The sequence below is a fragment of the Dipodomys ordii genome, unplaced genomic scaffold, assembly GCF_000151885.1.
Source record: "Dipodomys ordii isolate 6190 unplaced genomic scaffold, Dord_2.0 Scaffold142, whole genome shotgun sequence".
Taxonomy (NCBI): Eukaryota; Metazoa; Chordata; class Mammalia; order Rodentia; family Heteromyidae; genus Dipodomys; species Dipodomys ordii.
The window spans coordinates 3,047,972-3,073,203 of record NW_012267358.1 but is presented as its reverse complement, the minus strand read 5'-3'; the positions used below and the strand labels follow the sequence as shown (position 1 = coordinate 3,073,203).

General features: G+C 37.8%; 1 protein-coding gene across 6 annotated transcripts in view; it reads right to left on the bottom strand.

The window, feature by feature from the left end:
* Positions 1-25,232, bottom strand: part of Kif4a (kinesin family member 4A) — a 96,727-nt gene that overhangs the window by 41,317 nt on the left and 30,178 nt on the right. For all 6 annotated transcript variants that reach the window (XM_013031673.1, XM_013031675.1, XM_013031676.1 and 3 more), the window contains exons 11-16: positions 19,661-19,793; positions 17,606-17,664; positions 17,390-17,495; positions 11,483-11,539; positions 10,359-10,544; positions 1,260-1,363 (exon numbers count right to left, since the gene is read on the bottom strand). In XM_013031673.1, the coding sequence (XP_012887127.1) occupies positions 1,260-1,363; positions 10,359-10,544; positions 11,483-11,539; positions 17,390-17,495; positions 17,606-17,664; positions 19,661-19,793 (645 nt within the window). The remainder of the gene's footprint in view (positions 1-1,259; positions 1,364-10,358; positions 10,545-11,482; positions 11,540-17,389; positions 17,496-17,605; positions 17,665-19,660; positions 19,794-25,232) is intronic.

Here is a 25,232-nt window from a genome sequence, read left to right as displayed (position 1 = left end):
GAGAGAGAGAGAGAGAGAGAGAGAGAGAGAGAGAGAAGCCTGTTAAGACTGGATTGGGAAGAGTGGGAGTGAGGACGAGGGAATGATGGAATGGGTGAATCTGATCAAAATGCTTTGTAAACATATGTGGTTACATCAAATCAAAACTTCCTTGTACAACTAATAGATCTTATTAATGAATAAATAAATAAAAAAGAGCAAGGCTTGGTGCTGGGAAGTTGGCTCAGTGGTAGAGTGCTTGCCTTGCGTGCATGAGGCCCTGGGTTTGATTTCTCAGCACCATATACACAGAAAAAGCTGGTAGTCGGCGCTGTGGATCAAATGGTAGAGCACTAGTCTTGAGCTGAAGAGCTGAGGGACAGTGTCTAGGCTGAGTTCAGGCCCCACGACTGACCAAAAAAAAAAAAAAAAAAGAGCAAGGCTTTAAATTCAATAGAAAGAGAAAATAAAGTAAAAGAAGATAGACTAGCCAATTAGACCTTTACTTGGAATGAATTTTAAGGGAGAGTAAAGGTTCTGGTTATATCTTTAGTTTTAACTGATTAAGGGATATATAGATTGAACCCAGGGCCTTGTACATACGAAATAAACATTCTACCACTGAGCCATATCCCTTGCCCTTAACATTGACTTTTTTATTCTATAGCTTGCACATTAATTCTGTTTTCAAGCCAATTTACCATCAGTACAAAGGCAAGGAAGATTTTTTTGTCTACTGGATCTAATAATTTTTCAAAAGTCAGCTCACAGGTTAATTTATTTTTATGCTGGTCCTGGGGCTTGAACTCAGGGCCTGTGCACTATCCTTAAGCTTCTTTTGCTCAAGGCTAGTGCTCTACCACTTGAGCCACATCTTCACTTTCAAAAGAGTCTTCTGCAATTTCCAGCTAGGGTTGGCTTCAAACAGTGATCCTCAGATCTTAGCCTCCTGAGTAGCTAGGATTACGGACACAATCTACCAGCACCTGGTAAAAATTTCTCTCTCATTATGAATTGATATCTCCTGTCTCTGAACTCTTAAAAGAATCACTGCTAAGAAATTCATTTGGCTACTCGTTATGAACTGTGTTATGGTATTCTTCTACCATCATCCTGTGATATTATCTAATATCTCAACTACTTAACTTTTCTTTGTCTAGGTCTCCCTCCCATGCTAGATTTAAATCCTTTGGGGACAATAAATAGATCTTTATTTTTCTGTTCCCTCTAAAGCACATTATTCATGGTAGGAGCTTAACATTTATTGACTTTAGTCTTACTTGGCTTGGTTGACATCCTTCTTTGCTGTCTGAAGTTCAAGAACCAATTCTTCCTTTTCTTTTTGTAGACTGATGACTTCCAACTCTAGATTTTTAATGTTATCCTAGAAAGGGCATAGGTCAGAGAGAAAGAAAAAAATTATACAATACAAGAATAAATTGGCTTTGCTTCAATATCCACGCTGTCAGGAACCAAGAAATATTTACTCCTGATTCAATGGAGACTAAAATTAGGTAGTGGAAAGGGTATAGGCTTCAAATCTAAAGGCCTGGAATTGAGTCTTAACTTCAAAACTTAATATCTAAGTTTATTTTAGCCTTAGTTTCTGTGCAGGAAAGAATTAATATAGAAGGTCTGAGACTACAATCCTTTAAAGATCTGTTTGTTGGGTTGGCTCTTAGCATATGATTGGAAGTTAATATTTTGGGAGAGTTCCTGCCATTCCCTAACTGGTAAGATTGACTCACTGATTCCAAAACTATGCAATGAATGTTAACCTGAACACTGTTCAGTGTCAACAATTTATACTGAATACCCTTTTTATCCAGTTATTATACATTTTAATATGTACAAGACTTGTGTGCCCTGATGAAAGCTCTGGACTCCTAGGTTTGGGAGGCTTCTCTGGTAAAACTAAAAACAAAAACAAAAACAAAAGTTTCACATGGGACTAGAATTTCTTAATGGAGGAATGAAGGGCTTCTTGTACAACTCCACTGGGAGAGAATATTTGGAAGCTTATGCTTGGTTTCCTCTGGACTTTGTCCATCCATGTGTCTTTCTATTTTTAATTTTTCTTTGTATGTTTCTGCTAATAAATCTTAACTCTCAGTATGACTATGTGCTGAGTCTTGTGAATCTATTCAGCGAATCATTAGAATTAATGGTGGTCTTGGGGACTTCCAAGAGTTTCTCTATATAAATAATTAACAATATCATGAGCCTCATGCAGTGGTGTATACCCTGGAGATCAGGCTACATGGAAGACCAATCTGAGCCTCAAAGTTTGAAGCCAGCCTGGAGAACATTGTGCAATCCATGCATCTAACAAACAAACCATTCCCAAAACACCTACTTTGTAGGGTGGCTGGGAAGATCAAATAAGAAAGAGTGGTTAAACCGGGCACTGGTGGCTCACACCTATAATCCTAGCTACTCAGGAGTCTGAGATCTGAGGATGGCGGTTCAAAGCCAGCCTGGGCAAGAAGCTCCGTGAGACTCTTATCTCCAGTAAACCACTAGAAAAACTGGAAGTGGCGCTGTGGCTCAAGCAGTAGAGTGCTTGCCTTGAGCTGAAGAGTGCAGGGACAGTGCCCAAGCCCAGAGTTCAAGCCCCACAACTGACAAAAAGAAAGAACGAACGAAAGAACGAACGAATGAAAGAAAGAAAGAAAGAAAAAAAGAAAAAAAGAAAGAACGGTTAAAACATGTTATAACTTCTAAAGAGTTATGCAAATATTGTTATATCAGAACTTTCCAATTTATCTACTCAATAGCAACAATTGTTCTGCATGCATTTAGAAAATAAAATTCTAGAAACTGAAGTTTGGTAGTTTCTGTGTCTAGGAAAACACAGTGATCAGATTCTGTCCTATTACAACAAAAAATGATTACAGAAAACTGGCTAATGAGTGGTTGGGAGCTACATTATATGAGAACTGTAAATTAGTATTGGATTGACAAAAAGAAGCAAAGGCAAGTTAGGTGGAACTATGTCAGAGAAGCTTTCTCAAAAGTTAGAACTGTTTTCACAGCAAGGGACTGAGTCTCTTTGGTACAAGTGCTGAAAAGAAATCTCATTGTTTATGCTTATCCTGCATATTTAAAATGGTCAGTAATAATAAATAAATGAAAAGCTAGATGGTGGTAGTTCATGCCTGGATCCTAGCTACTCAGGAGGCTGAGATCTGAGGACCTCTGTTTGAAGCCAGCCTGGGCAGACAAACCTGAGAGACTCTCAACTCCAATTAACCAGGAAAAAGCCAGAAGTACAGTGGTTCAAGTAGGCGAATGACAGCCTTGAGCAAAACATTTAAGGAAGAGCTCAAGGCCCTAAGTTCAAGACTCTTATTGATGAGCACAGAAAAAGAGAAAGGAAATTTAAAAATAACTAAACATATATGTAGGTGAATATATTTGTTTTTACTTATAGAATTATCTTGTGAATATGTTTTTATAAAAAAATACCCAAAGCCAGGCATGGTGGCTCACACCTATAATCCTAGCTACTCAGGAGGCTGAGATCTAAGTATCGTGGTTCAAAACCAGCATGGTCAGGAAAGTCCATGAGACTTATCTCTAATAAACTACTAAAACAGAGGGAAGTAGAGCTGTGGCATAAATGGAAGAACATTAGTCTTCAGCAAAAGAAGCTCAGGGATAGTTCCCAGGCTCTGATTGAAGCTCCAGGACCAGAAAAATAATTAGATAATACATATAAAGGACAAGTCTTATGACTGTCTCACTCCTGCAAAAATTCCTGTCATCTCTCCAAAAGCAAACACTGTTACTAGCTATTACAGATCTTCCAGACTTGATCCAGACATTTACATTTGTACATGTTACACATCTAAACCTTTAATATACACATGCCACATAAAATTATATGTAAATTCCTACAATATCATTAATATATGAATTACTATATTATATATATAGTACACACAATTCAAATGTATTATACACAAATAGAGTTACACTAAAGGTGCTAGGGATGAAGCCTATAGGTAGAGAACTTGTCTACCACATGTAAGGCCCTGGGTTTAACATCTAAGCACCACACTAAAAGATAATTACACTGTTAGTGTACTGTATATTATTCTGTAACTTGCCTTTTTAAAAACATAATTTATCTTAATGTTTCTATCAGTGCATATAGATCTGCTTCATTCTTTTTAGGTTTGAAGTCAAAGTCTTGTGCATGCTAAGCTGGTACCCTACCATTTAAACCGTTCTCAAGCCATTTTTTGCTTTATTTGGTTTTTAGATAGAACTTTGTACTTCTTAACTGTAATCAGCCTCAGATCTCAAGTATCCTACATATGCCTCCCATGTAGCAAGGATTATGTACAAGTGCCTCCACCGAATGGATTTCTCTGTTTCTCCCAATCTCTGCATCTTGGCTAGCTAGGATTACAGGAATGTTATGTCTGGCTGCTTCATTTTTTTTTTACATGTTTCTGTGCACACCAGCAAGGTTTCACTAGGATAGAAAAGGCTGAATTACAGTTGTGGAATGCGCGTGCGCGCGCACACACGCGCGCGCGCACACACACACACGTATGAACCTGGGCTTAAACCTGGGCACTGTCTCTAAGCTTTTCTGCTAAAAGTTAGCACTCTAGAACTTGACTCATAGCTCCATTTCCGGCTTTTTGGTGGGTTATTGGAGATAAAGGGTCGCAAGGACTTTCCTATCTGGGCTGGCTTCAAACAATGATCCTCAGATCTCAGCCTCCTGAGTAGCTAGGATTACAGGCATTGGCCACTGATACCTGGCAGAAATAACCATTTTTAACACATACAATTAAATGTCACCCAAAGTGGCTATGCCCACTTTCACTTGTCACCTAAATATGAGCATACCCTTGTTAACATATTACAATTCCTCAAAATTGTTACTAATCTGATGGGTGAAAGATATAATACTTTGATTCTGTTGTTATATAGTTCCAAGGAGATCATAATTGAGGAAGAACCAAAAATGGACAGGATACAGAGACATTAGTATTTCAAAATGACTCAAATTTATTATACCATACACACAGTAGGTCTGAGTATTCATAATTTGAAATGGCATGGAGTAGGTTACATTACTCACAAAATTTACTTTGTATACATTAATACTGCTCACCAAAAACTAGATTTTATTTCATGTCCTTTATTTCAAATACTATGAAGGATTTTTTTCTTTAATGCCAACCAACTTTCACTAAAGATATGCCACCTTTCAACAAATTAATCACATTATTTTTAAATGTTTTTTTATTGTGAAAATACTGTACAGAGGGGTCACAATTACATAAGCAAGCTAATGAATACATTTCTTATCAAGCATTGTTGCCTCCTCCTTTGTTTTTCCCCTACCACCCCTGCCCTCCCATCTCCACGACTATACTCCCCCCCCACCGAAATTAATCACATTATTAAGCACAGTATGTGCCCTTTTCTTGCTTGGGAGAGTTACTATACATTTTCTTTACTTTTATTTTCTGCTGGTCTTAGGGCTTGAACTCAGGGCCTGGACACTGTCCTTGGGCTTTTTTTTTTTTTGCTCAAGGCTAGTGCTATCCACTTGTAGATTTTTGCTAGTTAATTGGAGATATGAGTCTCAGATTTTCCTGCCTCGGCTGGTTTCAAACTGTAATCCTCAGATCTCACTCAGCCTCCTGAATACCTAGAATTACAGGTGTGAGCCACTGGCATCTGGTTTCCTTGCTTTTGGACACCATTTGCTTTATGGGAGGCAGATTTTCACTAAATGAAGGGTAGAGGAACACTCAGCAGATCACAGAATGATTTACAACTGACAACAAATTGGAATGACTGAGTGTGTTCTGCATCAACTGAACATATACATGTATGTGCAGGTGGGAAATTGAAAATTTTTGTTTTTGAATTTCTTTTGATTTAAAAAAAATATTGTGCTTGATCAAAATTGTGTGTAATAAATTCACAAGTAAGGTGGATTAACTGTAGTATATTAACCATGTGCAGCCTCTCACCAACTCCACAGAGGAAATTATTCAAATATAAGTCCCGATTTACAACTCATATAGTAGAACCTATGGCTCTCAGAAGGCTGAGATCTGAGAATTGCAATTTGAAGCTAGCCTGGGCATGAAAGTCCATGAGACTGTTATCTCCAATTAACCAGCAAAAAGGGCATAAGTAGACCTGTAGCACAAGTGGCAGAGCATTAACCACGAGCAAAACAAAAACAAAAACAAAAAACCACAAAGCTCAGGAACAGTGCCCAGGACCTGAGTTCAAGCCCAAGGCCTAGAACAAACAGAGAGAGAAACAGATAGATACAGAGGTGGTGATTTACAAGCAAGTAAAGGGCATGTAGTAATCTATCATTTATCCTGAAATAGTCAAAATATATTTCACCTGAAAAGGGCAAAGAAAACTGAGCCACAGAATTAACTTGCTCTCACCTGAAATTCCACTAAAAATGACACTAAAAAATTGTATAAGTCTACAAGAATGAAAAGAGAAGATAGCAGTTGAGAGATACCAACACACTTGTTTTTGGTGCCAGTCTTAGGACTTGAACTCAGGATCTCAGCACTGTCTCTGAGTCTTTTTTGCTCAAGGTTAACAGTCTACCACTTGAGCTATAGCTCCACTTCTGGCTGTTTTAGTGCTTAACTAGAGATCGAGTCTCATGGACTTTCCTGCCCAGGCTGGCTTCAAAATGCAATCCCCAGATCTCAGCCTCCTGAGTAGTTAGGATTACCGGTGTGAGTTATCAGCGCCTGACTTGAATACACTTTTTTGCAAAAGGAAAACAGGTGGGTTGGCAACTGATCAGAATGGAAAAAAACTAAAATATAATTACAACAGGATGAATGCCAAGAACAGTGAGCCAATATGTATCATGGAACCACAGAGGGGAATACAGGTTTACTTTCTGAGGGGCCAAGCTTCTCAGATTAGATTTATAGACAGTAGACACAGCTAAAAGCAAGCAAAAGTGTAATGCTACTGATAGGGCATATGGCTGGATGGACTCCAACTCCCTTACTTCCTCTGCATTACCAGAATATCACCACTCTTCCAATACATCTCCAGGCAGAATGAGACTTCTTTGTAACAACTGAGAAGACCAAGGAAAGTCTATGCATTCCTAACGTTTCTCAGTGAAGCATGAATAGATAGCCAAGGAACACCAGAAATTTGAGGAAAGTTTCCTGCATGAAAGTAAAACAGGAAACACGGAAATGTGGAAGAAACAGAGACAAAAATAGTAGGAAAAAGAGACACATACACAGCGAAAAAAGAAACATCAATAAACTTAATACCTAACTTTAGACACAGATGGTGAATCCATGAAGAAAAAAATACAAGGGTATTAGGTAAACTTAGAGGTCTTGAAAATTATTAGGAAAAAAATGACCAGAAGCCATGGAACGAAATCTAGAGAGTAGAATAATAAGACAAAAAAAAAACCCAAAACAGAAAATAGGAAGATGGAGGTAAGAAAAATAGAAATTAAATCTATGAGATATATTATCCAATTAAAAGAAGCTGAAGGGAACTGAAAGAAGGTGTGGCATTGTCCAAGAATTGTACTTATTACCTGACTAATGGAATTGTAACCTCTTGATACATCACTTTAATAACAATAAAATTATATTTAAAAATGAAGCTGAAGAAAGAAAATATAGAAACAATGGAAGGAAGTAGCATTATCAAAGAAATGATAGAATAAGATTTCCCAGGGAAACATGTATTTTGAGATTGAAAGGACACACCATGCACAGATGATCTGTTCCAAGGAATATCATTGCGATGCTAAATGTACTTAGGGACAAAAAAGTTTCCAGAGGAAAAAAATAGAGGTCAAAGGGCTGGGAAGGTGGTTCAGTGGTAGAGTGCTTGCTTGCATGCTTGAGGCCCTGGGTTCAATTCCTCAGTACCACATAAGCAGAAAAAAAAACCGGAAGTGGTGCTGTGGCTCAAGTGATAGAGTGCTAGCCTTGAGCTGAAGAGCCGAGGGACAGCGCCCAGGCCCAGAATTCAGGCCCCGTGACCAGACCTCCCCCCAAAAAATAGAGGTCAAATACAAAGAATCAAGAACAATAATGGCATTCTCAACAGCAACATTGGAATGGCAGTGAAACAATGCCTTCAAATTTCTAAAGAAAAACTATTTTCATAGAATTCTAAACACAGTCAAACTAACAATTATAAAAATAAAAAAGGCTTTGCCGGGCGCAGGTGGATCATGAGGCTAAGATCTGAGGATAGTGGTTCAAAGCCAGCCCGGGCAGAAAAGTCCCCATGAGACTCTGATCTCCAATAAACCACTCAGAAAACCAGAAGTGGCGTTGTGGTTCAAGTGGTAGAGCGCTAGCCTTGAGCTGAAGAGCTGAGGGACAGCGCCCAGGCCCAGAGTTCAAGCCCCACGACCAACAAAAAATAAATAAATAAATAAATAAAATAGATAGACAGATAGATAGATGGATGGATAGATAAATAAGTAAGGCTATTTTTCAAGCATGTGGTGGACTTAAAGTATTTTTCTTTCATGTATGCTTTCTCAGAGGGCACGGGAGTTATATCCCACCAAAATAAAGAGATCTCCCAAGAAGAGATCTCATTCTTTCACCAAAGAGAAGCAAATTCCCAGTCAGGAGTAGTGAATGCTTAGCCTACCATTAGTTGTAAGATCCACAAAATCATATGGTCTGCCCCTGTTAAGGAAGGGGTGTGTGTGTGTGTGTGTGTATGTGAGAGTGACTGAGTGTGTGTGTGAGTGACTGAGTGTGTGAGAGAGAGACCTAGAAATTCAATCAATCTAGGCCTGAGAACTATGACCAAATGGCCCTTGGCAGAAAACAGTGTTCCCCACCCAATGTTATGCAGTGACCTGGAAAGTGACCCAGGACACATAGAATAAAGACTTGATTAAATTAATAATCTGCAAGGTAAACTCAGAAGTACCACCAGGAAAAATTTAGCCATTTGTCCTAGTCAGGTGATATCCATCACTAATCTTTTCATAATTCAGTCTATAATATAACCCCAGCCACTTCCTAAGCAATGTGCCTTTCACAGAAACTATATATAATTATTAGAACAGTGTTCTACAAGTAGGGACAACACTATTTTTTTTTTGTTGTTGTTGGTTGTGGCGCTTGAACTCTGGGCCTGGGCATTGTCCCTCAACTCTTTTTTTGTTTGTTTTTTGGGGTCTGGTCATGGGGCCTGAACTCTGGGCCTGGGCGTTGTCCCTCAGCTCTTCACCTCAAGGCTAGTGCTCTACCACTTGAGCCACAGCGCCACTTGAGCCTTTTTTCTTTTTGCTTATGTGGTGCTGAGGAATTGAACCCAGGGCCTCAGGCATGCAAGGCAAGTGCTCTACCACTGAGCCACCTTCCCAGCCCCCGTCCCTCAGCTATTCAGCTCAAGGATAGCACTCTACCACTTGAGCCACAGTGCCACTTCCGGTTTTCTGGTGGTTTATTGGAGATAAGAGTCTCAAGGACTTTACTGCCCAGCCTGGAATTGAATCGAGATCCTTAGATCTCAGCCTCCTGTGTAGCTAGGATTATAGGCGTGAGCTACCAGTGCCCAGCTGGACAACACTATTTTAATACTATCTAACTATTAAATACCCATAGTATAAGGCATTATTAGAACAAAAATTATAAGTTCCCTATACTAAACATATCTTTTAAAATATAACACCAACAGTATAATTCCAGTTGTACCATGCAAATCATGTCTTTTGCTTACCAGCAATATAAGATCCACAAAATCATTTGGTCTGCCCCTGCTAAGGAAGATGTGTGTGTGTGTGTGTGTGTGTGTGTGTGTGTGTGAAAGAGAGAAAGAGAGAGAGAGAGAGAGAGAAACAGAGAGAGAGACAGAGAGAGAGAGAGACAGAGAGAGTTCCCCACCTGATGTTATGCAGTGATCTGGAAAGTGACCCAGGCCACATAGAATAAAGACTTGATTAAATTAATAATCTGCAAGGGAAACTTAGAACTACCACTAGGAAAAATTTAGCCATTTGCCCTAGTCAGGTGATATCCATCACTAATCTTTTCATACTTCAGTCTATAATATAAACATGTACCTACTAAGAAATGTGCCCTTCACAGAAACTAAGCATAATTATTAGAACACAGTTGTTCTACAAGTAGGGACAACATTATTTTAATACTATCATACTATTAAATACCTGTATTATAACAAAAATTATGTTCCCTAAACTGAACATATCTTTTAAAATATAACAACAGTATAATTCCAGCTGTACCATGCAAATCATGTTGCCTTTTCATCTCCAAAAAAATATGCTTGTTTCCTTTCTGTTCAGTTAGAGTGGTAGACATGAACAAATGTTGTTCTAGTAAATTATTTACCTGGTAGTGGAACTGAATGGGCTGTAGTTGGCTGTCACTCTGAGTCATCTTCCTAGCCAGGGCCTCTTTCAGTGCAAGGGCTTTATTCAATTCAATCAACTCCTTAGACATCTGAGCTTGACGTAGAGCATGTTGAGTCGTAAAAGCATCAGAAGACCTGGTGGTCTCTGGACTCGTTTCTACTTGCTAGAAAAGATAATGATCAAGATAATAGAGGATGATGATCTGTAAGAAAAACTAGAAGTTTCTAAGGAACTAGAGTTCCTTAGGCACTATGGCATCAAGTCTTGCAACCATATCTTTATCAGCAATACCTTTGTTCTTTTACTACTCTGACTTCTCATATGACATTTGCTTTAAACATCTGAAATTAATCAAGGTAGTCTATTTCCCTGCTTGCATAAGTGGTTTCTTACATACTTCAGCTTTCTTGTTCTTTCCACCATGATTTATCTCCTATCTTCCTTCTTTCAGAATATAAAAACTACCAGTGTGTATTTTTTGTTGAGTAAAAAGCTGTCCCAAGCCTTTCATTTTGATTTTACTCTGTACATTTTAGTAAATATTTAATACATTTTTATCTAACCTTGTGATCCAAACACTTAAATTATTTTTCTTGGTTCTTTTAGCCCTTAAACATCATATTGACAGAAAAATATACTGAAAGAAATTCTATTCTATTTGTCTTCTGTCCCATTTGTCCTCTGATGACTTTTTGAAATTGCTGTAATTCCCTAATTTGTTCCTCTCACCTCTCATCATTTTAAGTTGTGGGAAATAGATGCAGAATACTAGCATCTAACAAGAAATCAGTAGGTCAGATTATAAATATATAAAGTGACATCCCTGAGAAATCCTGCCACCCATTACCAGTTATACTGTTAAAGACAGGGCCTCACGAGGTTAGGGATTTTATGAAACACATTTATACAAACACACACAGATTTACACACACACACACACACACACACACTTTATAGTATAAAGATTTATACTAGATTCCCACGACATTCAATGGTTCTCCATAGAATGGCAGTAATCACACTCTCTTTTTAGTCTAGTGATAAATGATAGGAAATGGCAGTGAGAACTCCTGTTTCCACACAAAGGGGCCAATTACTTACAGCTTCTGGCTCCATAGAAGTATCAATGGCTGCAGCCATGCAAGCAGCAGTTTCATCCTGCAGTAACAAATGTTTCAATTTAGAAAAGGTTTCTGAAGTGATGTTTGCTAGGGGATTTTATGTCGGCTGCTGATAATTTTTTTGAGTATATACAAAGAACATTTAAGTTACTGGAACCAGTAATCCTAATAGATATCCTAATAGACATATGTTTCTCAAGAGTTTCTTCTCCATAAAGGAAAATTGTGTAGTTTTTGGAAAGTAAGTAAGAAAGTAAATAAGTAAATAAATAAGGTGGTGAGGCAACTTATATATTTATTGTATCTCTCCTGCTTTGCCAGAAAGCACCAAGCTAGACTGAAACACTCAGCCATTCCAATTAAGCCAAAGTTTAACCCATTTCAGACACTGTATCTTTTCTTTTTATGCCTTTACCACTAAGTCTAATGGACAATTCTACTATCTCTACTTCTACCAATGTACAATTCTAGTTCTTATGGGAATATCATCAAAGGATAGACATACAAAATAATAGCAATGCAAAAAGTGAATTAGGTTTACTTTTGATTTTTATTTTAAAGTGAGTCAAGATAGCAAGATCTTCTTCAACAAGGAAATGTGTCCTTGATGAGTACCCTACAAAACTGTGCTTGGGAAGCCAAGAAAATGTTCTGTAGCCTCTGTCTTTCACATGGATAAGATCTGATCATATTTAGCTGCTCTAGGCAATTACTAGGAGTGGAAGGGTTAATACTAGCTCTCTCCCAGAGCAAATTCCATTTTTTGGCACAGGAACAACAAACTCAGAAAGGAAACTTAAGACCAGTTATTAGAATTAACTTGTTTAGAAACTATCATGTGAACAAGGTCTGTTCTCACCACTGAAATTTAGGCTGTATTTGGCATTGTAACACGTTGACTACTGCTTGTATTTAAGTGATCTTCAAAGCCCAAGGAAGAAAGCATTGTTTTCAGGAAGACATGTGATTAAGGAGTTCATTGGGTAAGAAGCCTTTTGGCTTAATAGAAAATGAAGAATTAGAGGTAGCACATGAAGTATCTCTACCAGCCCTGTGAAATATTATATGGTTGATAAAACTTAAATCTCAGTACCTTTAAGGTAAGGAGTGAGGACACCTTTAATAGCAGTTTCTCATCATAATTTACAGCACTGGAATTTCTCTGTTAGGACACACTAAATCCTTAAAACACAGATAACAATGGCTAGAGGCAGAGCACCAGACTAAAAACAGATCACACCAATTATATGATCATCATTACACTTTCATTTCTCCTATGTTTGAATCTTCAATATAAGCCTACCCTAGATTATTAGGGTTTATGACACTGGCTTTTGGAGACCTTCCCTCCCTGTTACTCTTTCTTTCCTTCTTTTTCTCTCCCCATCCCCTCACTTTCTTCTACTTCTTCACCCTGCGGCCTGGGATGGCCTCCAACTCACTATGTAGCTCAAAGTTCTAAGATTCCAAGTATGAACCACCATATCTGTCCTGATGCCATTTTTGCAGCATTTTCCAGAGGGTCGGGATAAAGTAGATGAATTAATCTTTGAAGAAGATATTCTGTTATTGTGGGTTTACTTTTGGTTTTAAGCTTGGTGAGATTTTACAATGCTAAGGTTTAAGCTTATGTCTATAATGATACATTTTGCATGAATATGGCAAGATTTTGCTTTGACAATTCTAAATGTGTAAATATGTAACAGCAGGATTTATTCCAAATAACAATCTTCCCCCTTCAGCTGCCTATTCCAAGGCCCCAAATTAAAATCTCTCGTAAGTAAAAGATATGATTTGCTCAAGTTGAAGGTCAAGAGATCAGGGGCAGGGTACATTGTACTATATTAAGCAACAAAACCTCCTAAAATAAAGTGTGTGCTTAGAGGCTGTAAGGTAATAACCATTACTGGGCATGCAAAATGCTTTTTATGGAATTGATGATGGAAGAGGGAAGTATAAACAAAATATTTGATTTTGTATGAACTGAAAGGACTGCATTAATTTCTGCACAAGTAACCGCAATAAGGATGCTTGCTTGAATTATATTTTAAGGGAAGAAATGGTGCAGTTTAGCACTTAAAGCCCCAAGAGGAATATCTAGGAACAATGGTTGCCTTCATAACTGAAAAGGGGGTGTTCACCTGTCACTTAAAATAAAAATAGGTTTAATTCAGAATGAAGGGCACAAGCATTTATATCTGAAACATTTTGCTTTCACTGTAGCAAGTCTTAATAAAAGCTAGGGGAATATACTGCTTTGCATTAAAAAAATGAAGTTTGGGAGGGTCTCCAAACAATAAACTTGGGGACCTGTGATTCAGAATCCAACAGGAGCTTTATATAAAATGGTTTATTCTGTCTAACTGTGACAGTGGATGGAAGCCAGGAACCTTATCAGCTTGTGGCAATCTTTAGCACCCTCTTACTGCATGTGCCAAATGCATTTTAGTGGCAGACAGCAATTCTACAAAGTTCTTCTCAGCCAAACACCACTATGACAACTTCCTCTACAGGCATACCAGGCAATGGTTACACTGCCAGATCTTCCGTGAGGATACTTAATCTTACTTTACTAATTTGGTTCCCTTGGTTTCCTTTCTTTCCTATGGGAATCAAAGCTCCAGAAATGAGGTAGTAAGCAATCCTCTAAGGTTGGTGTGGTAGCCAGGAATTAGTGTCTTGGGTCATTATTTTCTGAGCATATAATTTTTGGCTCCAGTGGGCTTGTTTTTGTGCCTGTCCTAGGGCTTGAACTCAGGGCGTGGGCACTGTCCCTGAGCTTCTTTTGCTTGAGGCTAGCCAGTCTATCACTTGAGCCACAGCTCCACTTCTGGCTTTTTTGGTAGTTTTAGTGGAAATAAGCTTCCAGTAGGCTTTTGTACACTATATTATGTCAATTTGTTTTTGTGTGCTGGTCCTGGTTGAACTCAGGGTTTGGGTGCTGTCCCTGAGCTTTTTTGTTTTTGCTAAAGGCTAGCACTCTATCACTTGAGCCATGGCTTCATTCTAGGTTTTTTGGTGGTTAATTTAAGATAAGAGTCATATGGACTTTCCTGACTGGGCTGGTTTTGAACCATGATCTCCAGATCTCAGCCTCTTGAGTAGCTAGCTAGGGTTACAGGCATGAGCCACAGGTGCCTGGCTTAAATTATCTTAACTTTGAAATTTTAATTTATTATACAAGGTTTTTATATTTTAGAGGTCTCAGCTATATTGAAGTGACATTTGTGTTTGTGATAGCCATTCTCTAGTATGCACTCTATACTTCAGCCATGTTTTTCATACTATTTTCTAAAGTTAACTTTTGGACTCTTTCCTTCTATATAGCTTGTAATTTCCCTTCTCTCTGCATGGCAAACCCCTATTCATTTTTAGGATCCAGTTTCTTCTGTGCTTATGCCCTGAACTTTCTGGACTAACAATCACCCCTTCCTTCCCTGATGCTCTCACAGCACTACTAATGTAAATGCATTAAGACAGACACTAGGGAGACTGCCTGGTTTTCTTTGTCTTCAAATCCTAGCCCTTGTCATGACTCCTACCTATGAACCTTAATCAACTTATAAACTACAAGGTTTGAAAAAACAACTCTTAAAATAATCTGGCAACTATGAGAATGGGATCACACCGACATGTTCCTAAAGATAGGGCATGAAAAGTGGAACAATCTCTAATCAAAAGTTTCATACCAATTAACAACAAAAATTGTTATCTGGGCCAAACCACATGGACACATACATCTTTTCATCACCTGTAAAACTTCAATTCTGCCTCAACTTGGAGAGTTTCTGCAGTTAAGGAGGTCCCTGAGTATATGAACTGAATAATGACTTTAAACCCAATCAGAGTGACTTAAAAATCACTTCCTTTTGACAGCAACACAGCATTTAGCAAGCTTACATAGTTGGTAAATTGCAGAAATAGCTTCAAAACAGAGTATGTCTGTCTGGCTTTGTAAGCCAAGTTATCAATTATTGTGCTCTGTTTCTTGGATGGGTAGGTGAGCTATAGTTTTGGATCTATCATGATAGGTTTATATAGTACTTACTCTACAATACTACCTAATAGTTTGGGGGGAGTTTATTCATTCATATTCTTAGAACTAGCTATCATAACTTTCCAATTGACAACACTGTATATTTTTTCATATACTCTTTGTAGATGATTTTATGATATCCTATTAACAGTTCTGGCAAACACAGACAAAATCAAAAATGGGAAATTTCCCATTCTGGTAAAATGAAAAAGCTGTTCCCCAAAGCAAGAAATTACCAATAGGCATTTACATGTACATTACTGCTTCAGAGTAACAAATATGAGAATGTGGATGAAATAAAACTAAACATAATCTCTTAATATAGTATGTTATCATGTGACTTCAACAGAGAAGGAACACTAAACATAAAAATAAATTTTTTAGGATTGTGAGATTGAGAATTTTTCTGGTGAAAACAACAGAATCACCCCATCTCCAAAACATATGTAGTTTAGGATAGCCTTGAACTTGTAATCTTCCTGACTTTGCTTCCTAAATGCTTTGCTTCCTAAGTACTTGGTAGCATATGTGTGCTACCATACCCAGCTTATAATAGTTCTAAAATTAGTTAAGAATGAGAAATTATGGCACAATGATAATTTAACCTTATTTATTATTGACTATGTTCTCCTTGGTTGCTATAAGTTACCTGTTATAATCAGCTTAAATTGAGGTATATGGTAAAAGGTCTTTTATTAAGTTAACCTACACTAAGAGGAAAATAAATTAATGATTACTGCTATTGCTACCTAGACATAGAGCATTGCTATGCTACTATATATGCTCGATTAGAATATGGCATTTTTTGTGCCAGTCCTTGGGCTTGAACTCAGGGCCTGACTACTAACCTTTAGCTTTTATGCTCAAGGCTAGTGTTTACCACTTGAGCCACAGCTATATTTCTGGCTTTTTGGCGGTTAAGTGGAGGTAAAAGTCTCATGGACTTTCCTGCCTGGGCTGGATTTGAGCCATGATTCTTTGATTTCCAAGTAGCTAGGATTACACATGTGAGCCATCAGTGCCTGGAAAGAATATGGCATTTTTGTGTGTACTTGTCTTTTTTGTTCAAGGTTGGTGCTCTATCACTTGAGCCACATCTGGCTTTTGGCTGGTTTATTGGAACTTTGTGCCCTGGTTTTGATTCTCAGATCTCTACCTCCTGGGTAGGTATCATTACAGGTGCAGCCACCAGTGCCAGACTTTCTTTTCTTCTTCTTCTTCTTTTTTTTTTTTGGTGCCAGAACTGTGGCTTGGACTCAGGGCCTCGGCATTGTCCCTTAGCTTTTTTGCTCAAGGTTGATGCCACTATTTGAGCCGCAGCTCTATTTCCAGCATTTGTGTGTGTGTGCTCTATCACTTGAGCCACATACCTACTTCTAGGTTTTTGGTGGTTAATTGGAGATAAGAATTTTATAGACTTTACTGCTGGGCTGGCTTCAAAGTGTGATCCTCAGATCTCAGTCTGTTCAGTTGCTACATTACAGGTTTGTATGAGCTAACAGGGCTCAGACTTTTGTTTTTCTTTTTGAGACAGTTTTACTATTTAGCTAGGTTGCCTGGAACTTGTGATCCTCTTGTCTTACTCTCCCAAGTGCTGGCATTTCAGGTGTGCACTACCATGCCTGGTTAATATGTAAATATTCATGTGTCATTGCATATGTGACTTATGAGGGTTTTACTTGAAAAAAAACCTAAGGCTCAGATCATATTCAATTATCTATAATCTGTGTTCTCAAGCAGCTCCCAATTGAATTAGTTGAGCATAAGGTTGGGAAATTAGAAATGCTTATGTGCCTCAAGAGAAACAAATAAAAGCAATAACGTCTATTACAATGTTCCTATTTTGCTTACCGATAGCTCGGTAATCACTTGTTGCAAGCTACGAATAATCTCTACATTTTCTTTTAGTTCTTGATCTTCCAAAGTTTCCGCTAGCTTTTGAAGATCCAATTTGCAGCTGAAAATTCAAGCAAAGAACCTAAGGGTTAATCACACTTCGAAGAGACAAAGATGGATACAATATGAAGATGGAATAAGTTGCTAATAAATATCTGGTAGAAAACTCACACTGCATGCTGCTTGAGCTCTTCTAGCTTGGCGTTCATTTTTTCATTGGCTTGCTCTGTCTGCAACAAAGACCCAGGAGATCATCAGTGGCAGTGCCTGACAGCCTCATCAAATCATGTTCTCTCCTATACTCTTATGGATGAAAACCTAGCTTGAGAGACTGCCTTCTTTGCAGTAACAGAGAATTTTACTGGGCTTTCAGTCAGTGAGAAATGTGTTTTTAACAGAGTCATGGAAATTTGCCCCAAAGTCAACATAAGCTACTAAAAATAGCACCCAAGCAGCTGGGTTTTATGCTTGCCATGAAGCTCAGACTATGGGGTGGAGTGTGAAGCCTTAATTCCATACAGAACTTTGCAACTGGAAGAAAAAGCAGTATATCCTGGCATGCTACTCACTGCTATTTGCAAAAAAATAAAAAAAAATCACTTTAAACTGCCTCCTATACTGCACTGTTCCATAGTCTCAGCATCAGCATATTTAAAACATAAAAGGGCCTCACAGTAAATTTGAGCTGACATTATTTTTTAAGTTATACTATCTGATATGGTAGGCTAGTTTTAGCAAAAAAGTAAAAAAGGTTAAGGCCCAAGAAAAATGTGGGCAAAAAAATGAAATGGCAGGAGGCAGCTATGTTTTGGGAAGGATGATTGATATTTTCAATCATAGAATCTGGCATGCTGGATACTGCAAGATATTTGGGAAAGATGATTTATATAGAACAGAAATGTGCTTGTTTTAAAGTCCTGACAGGATATCAAATAATAAGCCTATCAGACACTCATTTCAACAATCTTATAAAGGTCATATGGGTATGTGGCTAGACTAACAAGTACTGTCTGTTACGTCAGCCAAGCACATACACATGTGAAACACAGCTTCCAGAATGAATTACTTCAAAGGCATAAAATGAAGCAGTAGAGACAGAAAATTTTATATAAAAACCCTTAGATCCCACTTTCCCTTTCTGCTAGTAATGGACAATACAATAGACATAAAATTTTAAAGAAAACTTTAAGTAGCTAACCTTTCCTTAACTAGAGAGTACACTGATGCCTGAAGGTGTATACATTACAGAGGTTCAATTACGTTCTAGTAGAAACTCACTTTTACTTCTGGCAATGGTTGTATAATCAAAGACTAAATTGTATTTAGGCTGTAGAAAAACCTCAGTGACAGAGCCACCAGTAGGTTTCAGAACCTGTATAATCACTCATATAGTGATCTACTATTTGGCAATTAACCACGTTGAAAATCGGTTGAAATTATTTTCCAGATTGCAGCTGTTTAGATAGCTATGAAAGATGACAGCATTAGGGGAAGGGAGAAAGAGAAGAAAGATCTTAGGGAACAGTTACTTGGTATAGATTGCATATACTTTATCTTAAGTGCTTGGGACCAGAAAGAAGTATTTCAGATTTCAATTCTTTGTTTTTCAGATTTGGAAATATTTGTATATATGATGAGATGTATTTGGGATGATAATAAATGAAAAATTTATTTATGCTCCATATATTCTATCTCTTTCTATATCTATCGATCTGTCTGTCTATCTATCTAAATATATAGTTGACGATAACTTTATACAACATTTATAGTGAACCTGAATTTTGATTGTGATTTGTCATGTGAGGTCAGGTATGGAATTTTCTGTGGGGTCATGTCAGTGCTTAAAGAGTTTTGGATTTTGAAGCATTTCAAATTTCAGATTTTCAGATTAGGGACACTCAATCTGAATTACAGATAAGAGTAGGCAAGATTTTAGGTAACTTGATTCTTTTCTGTATTTCAGAATAAATGTATTTTAAAATAGCATTAACTGGATTTTTTGTGGTAGATATACAGCTATCCACTATATAGTTTTTGAATAAATTATTCTGTATGTTTGATAACAAACCCATATGTTTAATCCACAGAGTTCTCTTCAGGATACAGAAATATAAATATAGGTCTTTCCTTATTACTTTTTTCACATAATAAGAACCATGTTAAACATTTTAGAAACTTGGGTCAGTAAATGTCTTGAGTACTAGTATTTTAGTTTTAAGGCCTTACCAAAATGATCCTCTCCAACATCTGGGCTGTCTGACCAACTGCCTCACTCAGCCCACGACTTAACTTTTCATTCTCCTCTGCTAGAGACTGGTTCTTCTCCATCAGAGATTGTAGATTCTCTGATGGTTCCACACTAAAACAAAAAGTAAAATTATTTTTTAAAATCCCATAACTGACAGCATCTGTGTCAAAGGTAGATAAAAATACATTTCACAAGCCTTTTGGGTAGAGATTGGGTTAAAATGGCCTTATGAAAATCTGTGAAATGGGTCATCCCAATCTGGCCATAGACTGGTTGAACAAGAAATAAACTGCTATAATGGTTAAGGATTAGCAGAGGGTAAGAATGTAAAGCCAGATAACATTTTAACAGGAAGATCTAACCTTTACTTTGGCTATTAATTTAGGATATTCCTATTTTTTTGCCATATAATTGAGAAAGGAAGGCTAGTTGTAGCAAAAATACATCTGTTCTGTCCCTTTTCTGTCCACCCTCATCCTTCATTAAAGGTTAAAGAATAGGAACTGAGACTGTAACTAAGGGTAATGCACTTGCCCAGCATTTATGAGGTTCTGGGTTCAGTCTTCTCTATGGCAGATGCAAAGTAAATGATCAAGGCTGTAGGGAAGGAAGAAGTATGGAGAAAGCAATGACACAGCTCAGGGTTGAAGCAAGCTGATCAACCCAAGTGGACTTCCTATTTACTGAAAAGTTTAGAAAAATAGCATTTAAGAACTCAAAAATTTTAAATGAAGACCAGTGGGCACTAAGAGCACATTTCACAGGTCTTTGTAAATGTTTCATTCCTAATGTAGGCTCTGCTTGAAAAGGATGACCCATAGCCTCTTATTCATTTGTCTTGCAAAGTTAAATTGCTTAGAGTGGTGATCTCAACAATGGTATCCATTTCAAACATGAATGGAAGGGAGGGACAGAAATGGCTTGAAGAAATACATGCAGACAGAGAAGAACCTTTGGAACTTGTGCTTATTATGTAGTATCAATTCCAACTAATAAAGCAGACTGGTAAGAAGCACACTTTAAAAAAATCCATTGGTAAAAAATGTTCAAATGACTAGAAAACAGGACTGGTTCAAAAAAAAGATCAAGGGAAATAGGAAGATTTGATCTGAAGACTGAAGGAAAAAATGAATAGCTGTCAAAGCTATCATAAAGGGCAAAAAGGAAAGGGATCAGCTGTTCTCAATCTCAACAAAGGATAGAAAAAGATCTCAGAAATAAAGTAGATGCCAGGTTAAGACCTCTATTAATTCTCAGAAAAGCTTAGCTAGCTCTTTATTAAAAAGTTAACAGCAAGGTCACACAATATGGTTTCCTGTTACATTGTTAAAAATTCAATTTCCTATGAAGAAATGTCAATTAAAACATGGTTTGGGACTGGGAAGTTGGCTCAGTGGTAGAGCGCTTGCCTTGCATGCATGAGGCCCTGGGTTCGATTCCTCAGCACCACATAAGCAAAAAGAAAAAAGCCAGAAGTGGCGCTGTGGCTCAAGTGGTAGAGCGCTAGCTTTGAGCTGAAGAGCTGAGGACAGTGCTCAGGCCCAGAGTTCAGGCCCCACGACCGGACCCCCCCCCCAAAAAAAAACATGGTTCATAAAAATAAACTTAGTGCTGGGCACTGGTGGCTCATGCCTGTAATGCTAGCTACTCAGGAGGCTGAGAAATGAGGATTGTGGTTGGAAGCCAGCCTGGGCAGAAAAGTCTCTGTGAGATTCTTATTTCCAATTAACCACTCAAATATAGGAAGTGGCAGAGCATTAACCTTGAGTAAAAGCAGCTCAGGAATAGTGCTTAGGTCCTCAGTTCAAGCCCCACAACTGACAAACAACTACTACTACTACTTTGTAAATTTAGTGTCATTTTAGATTGCTGGTTCTACAGTTCCTTATTCTTTTGTGTGTGTGCATGTGCACACGCACTCCAGTACTGGGGCTTGAACTCAGGGCCTCTTGCTCAAGCTAGACTTTTCTGTTCAAAGTTTGTTGTGCTTTACCACTTGAGCCACAGCTCCAATTCTGGCTTTTGTCTAGTTAACTGGAGTTAAGAATCTCCCAGGCTGGCTTATCTTACTCTTTTCTGACCAGTCTGACTTCATTTTCTTCTGTCTGTGATCCTCAGATCTCAGCCTCCAGAGTAACTATGATGACAGGCTTGAGTCATCTGCTCTGAGCTAATTCCTTATTCATGAAATCCTCCATGTCTGTCATGTAAGTCATAAGATTCTGAGTGATGGTATTTTCCAAGGCTTTTTCCTCCCTAAAGTGTTTCTCTAAATGGGAGAATCATATTTAAGCCAACTGTTCATTTTTTGCAAGGAAATTTAGTACCTATAAGTAGGATCTTTTACATGATTTAAGGTTAATGCTTGAATATTTAAGCACTGTTACAATTAGGTTGACACTTCTACAGCACTATGAGCTAGACTCTACTGTACATGATTTACATATATTAAGCATATTTAATTCTCATGGGAGCCCTAGTAGTTAAGTTCTATTGTTATTCCCATTTCATACTAGATGAAACTGATGAACAAAAAAATTAAATAAGGCAGAGTCACAGAACTGGTGCTTTATGATAAAGCTGGGATTTGACTCAGCAGTCTAGTTTCTGAGTCCATACTCCTAACTAACATGCTAACTTCACAGATGGGTCATGTACCAATGAGAAGGCTACATAAAAGCTCTTCAAGTAATATGGGGAAAAGTTCTTTGCAAGATGTAAAAAAGCATTTACAAAAACATATGTAGCAGAAGATATAACAAAAACAGTATAAGACCATAACATGAAAGAGGGCATCCATATTCATGGGAGAAAGCATTAAGAGTGAAGCAGATGCCTTGCATGCTTGAGTCCCTGGATTCGATTCCTCAGCAACATATAAGCAGAAAAAGCTGGAAGTGGCACTGTGGCTCAAGTGGTAGAGTGCTACCCTTGAGCTGAATAGCTGAGGGACAGCACCCAGGCCCAGAGTTCAGGCCCCATGTCTGACAAAAAATAAAAAAGAGTAAAGCAGAAAGTAGGCGAAGGGCCAGGCAAAGATCAGACAAAAAAGAAAATACAATAAGCTAGTGTTTTCTGTTTCATATGCTATTTCAATGCCAATAGTAGGAATTCAGATTAGCTGAACAGGTACAAGTTTATACTGAAAATAATTACAGAAGCTCCAACAAGACATATCCCAAACCAAAAGGACATAATACAAGGACAAAAGTAAAATGTTTATGTAATAAATATGAACTTTTTTGCAAACAGCTTTATGAAATGCCCCTAAAATATAAGTACACACTTTTTCAGAAAAGTAGTAAGTAGTATCATTATTTCTTTGAAAATTATTGAACATTTAAGCTTAATTGTTTGATTAATCAATTGTTTCTTAGAGTTTATAATTTTGGCAGCTGAAATATAACATATAACATATTTGAGAAAGATGCCATCTCTTTAGTAGCCTTAATTTTCCATACATAAAGTAAGTTTAGGATAAATTAAAAATATAGGAAAGGCTGCAGTATGGCTCAAGTGATATGGCCTAGCTAATGTGAGGCCCTGATTTCAAACTTCAGTACCAACAGTAAAGGAAAATGGAACAATTGCTTTTATTTATTTTTTTTTTTTGGGTCCGGTCGTGGGCCTGAACTCTGGGCCTGGACGCTGTCCCTCAGCTCTTCAGCTCAAGGCTAGCGCTCTACCACTTGAGCCACAGCGCCACTTCTGGCTTTTTTCTTTTTTGCTTATGTGGTGCTGGGGAATCGAACCCAGGGGCTCATGCATGCAAGGCAAGCGGAACAATTGCTTTTAAAATGAGTTTAATAAGCAAACAACCTTTGAACAGCCCTTTAAGTGATGCCTTAAAATGTTTCTCACTTTATCCAACATTCCTAAATATTACCAGGAAACCCAAGCCATATAAATCATAGGCAGAAAACTAGAAAGAAAGGGTAATCATTCTAAGTGATAAAATGATGGCAACTTGGAGTTTTATTCTCTTCTTTATGCATACTTCCTTAAATGCCCTATAAGAAGCAGCACATTAAAAAAAGATGAATTACTGAAACCAAGGTTATCATGCACAAGAAAAAGTCCAAATGGTAAAACAAAATGTAAAACAATATTATACTAGAAAAAACATGGGTGGAGGGATAGATTTTCTAACAGAATCCAGATAGTTGTGGTAGTGTATGCTTATAATTCCGGCACTTGGAGGGCTAAAGCAGGAGGATTGTGAGCTAATGGCCAGTCTGGGCTGTATAGTGAGTTCAAAGCCAGCGTGAATTACAGTGAGACTCTATTACAAAATTCCAAAAGAGAGGGTATAAAAAGAAACAGAAATGTAAAGAGAATGTAATTGGATAACTAGTCTGTCAAAAACTTAGGCAGTTTTCTTTTTGTGGTAGTGAAATTTGAACTCAGGGCCTCATATTTGCTAAGCCACATCCTTACTTGGCAATTTCTTAAGAAATTAAGCATTATAGTTAGATGCTGCTATAATTCCTAGTTACTTAGTAGGCTGAGATCTGAGGATTGCAGTTTGAAGCCAGCCGGCACAGATTCTTTATCTTCAATTAACCAGCAAAAAGGCCTTAAGTAAAGCTGTGACTCAGGTGGCAAAAAACTAGCCTTGAGCAAAAACAGCTCAGAGACAGCACCTAGGCCAAGTTCGTCTCAGAACCAGCACATGCCCAAAAAGTTAAACATTAGGACCCAAATTGTATTTCTAGATATCTACCCAATGAAACCATGCTTATGTGAACACTTGCAAAGGAATGTACACAGCAACATTATTCGTAATATTTAAAAAGTACAAATAACCCAAATAAAAAATATATAATATGGTATAGTTAGACAGTTGTAAACTATTTGCCAATAACAAGAATGAAGTATGGTACATTCTATACTATGGATGAAATCTCAAAAACAACACAAGTAAAGAAGCTAACAGAAACAATGATGAATAATACTCCTTGGTACAATTAATGCCCACATAGAATAAATGACAAGATAGCTAAACAGGATCTATGAGGGGAAAGTTAGTAGGGATACGGAAGACTAACAAAGAGGGTGAATGAGAATATGGTCACTGTATGCCATTTGCATATATGAAAATAGAACAATGAAACCATTTTAAGAAGCCACTATTAGGTTTTGGTGAAGATATGAAGACACTGGAAATTTTGTGCTTTGCTGGTAAGACTGTTAAAGAGCGCAACTCCTATAGAAAACAGTACAAAGTTTTAATTGAAAAATTAAAAACTGGGCTGGAAGGTGATTCAGTGGTAGAGTGCTTGCCTTGCATTCATGAGGCCCGTTCAATTCCTCAGCACCAAATAAGCAGAACAAGTCAGAAGTGGCACTGTGGCTCAAGTGGTAGAGTGCTAGCCTTGAGCTGGAGAGCTGAGGGACAGCCCCCAGCCCCCAGAGTCCAGGCCCCACAATTGACAAAAAAAAAATTAATTAATTAAAAACAGGTCAGACACCAGTGGCTCACATCTGCAATTCTAGTTATTCAGGATGTTGAGATCTGAGGACTGAAGTTCACCCAGGGTAGAAAAGTCC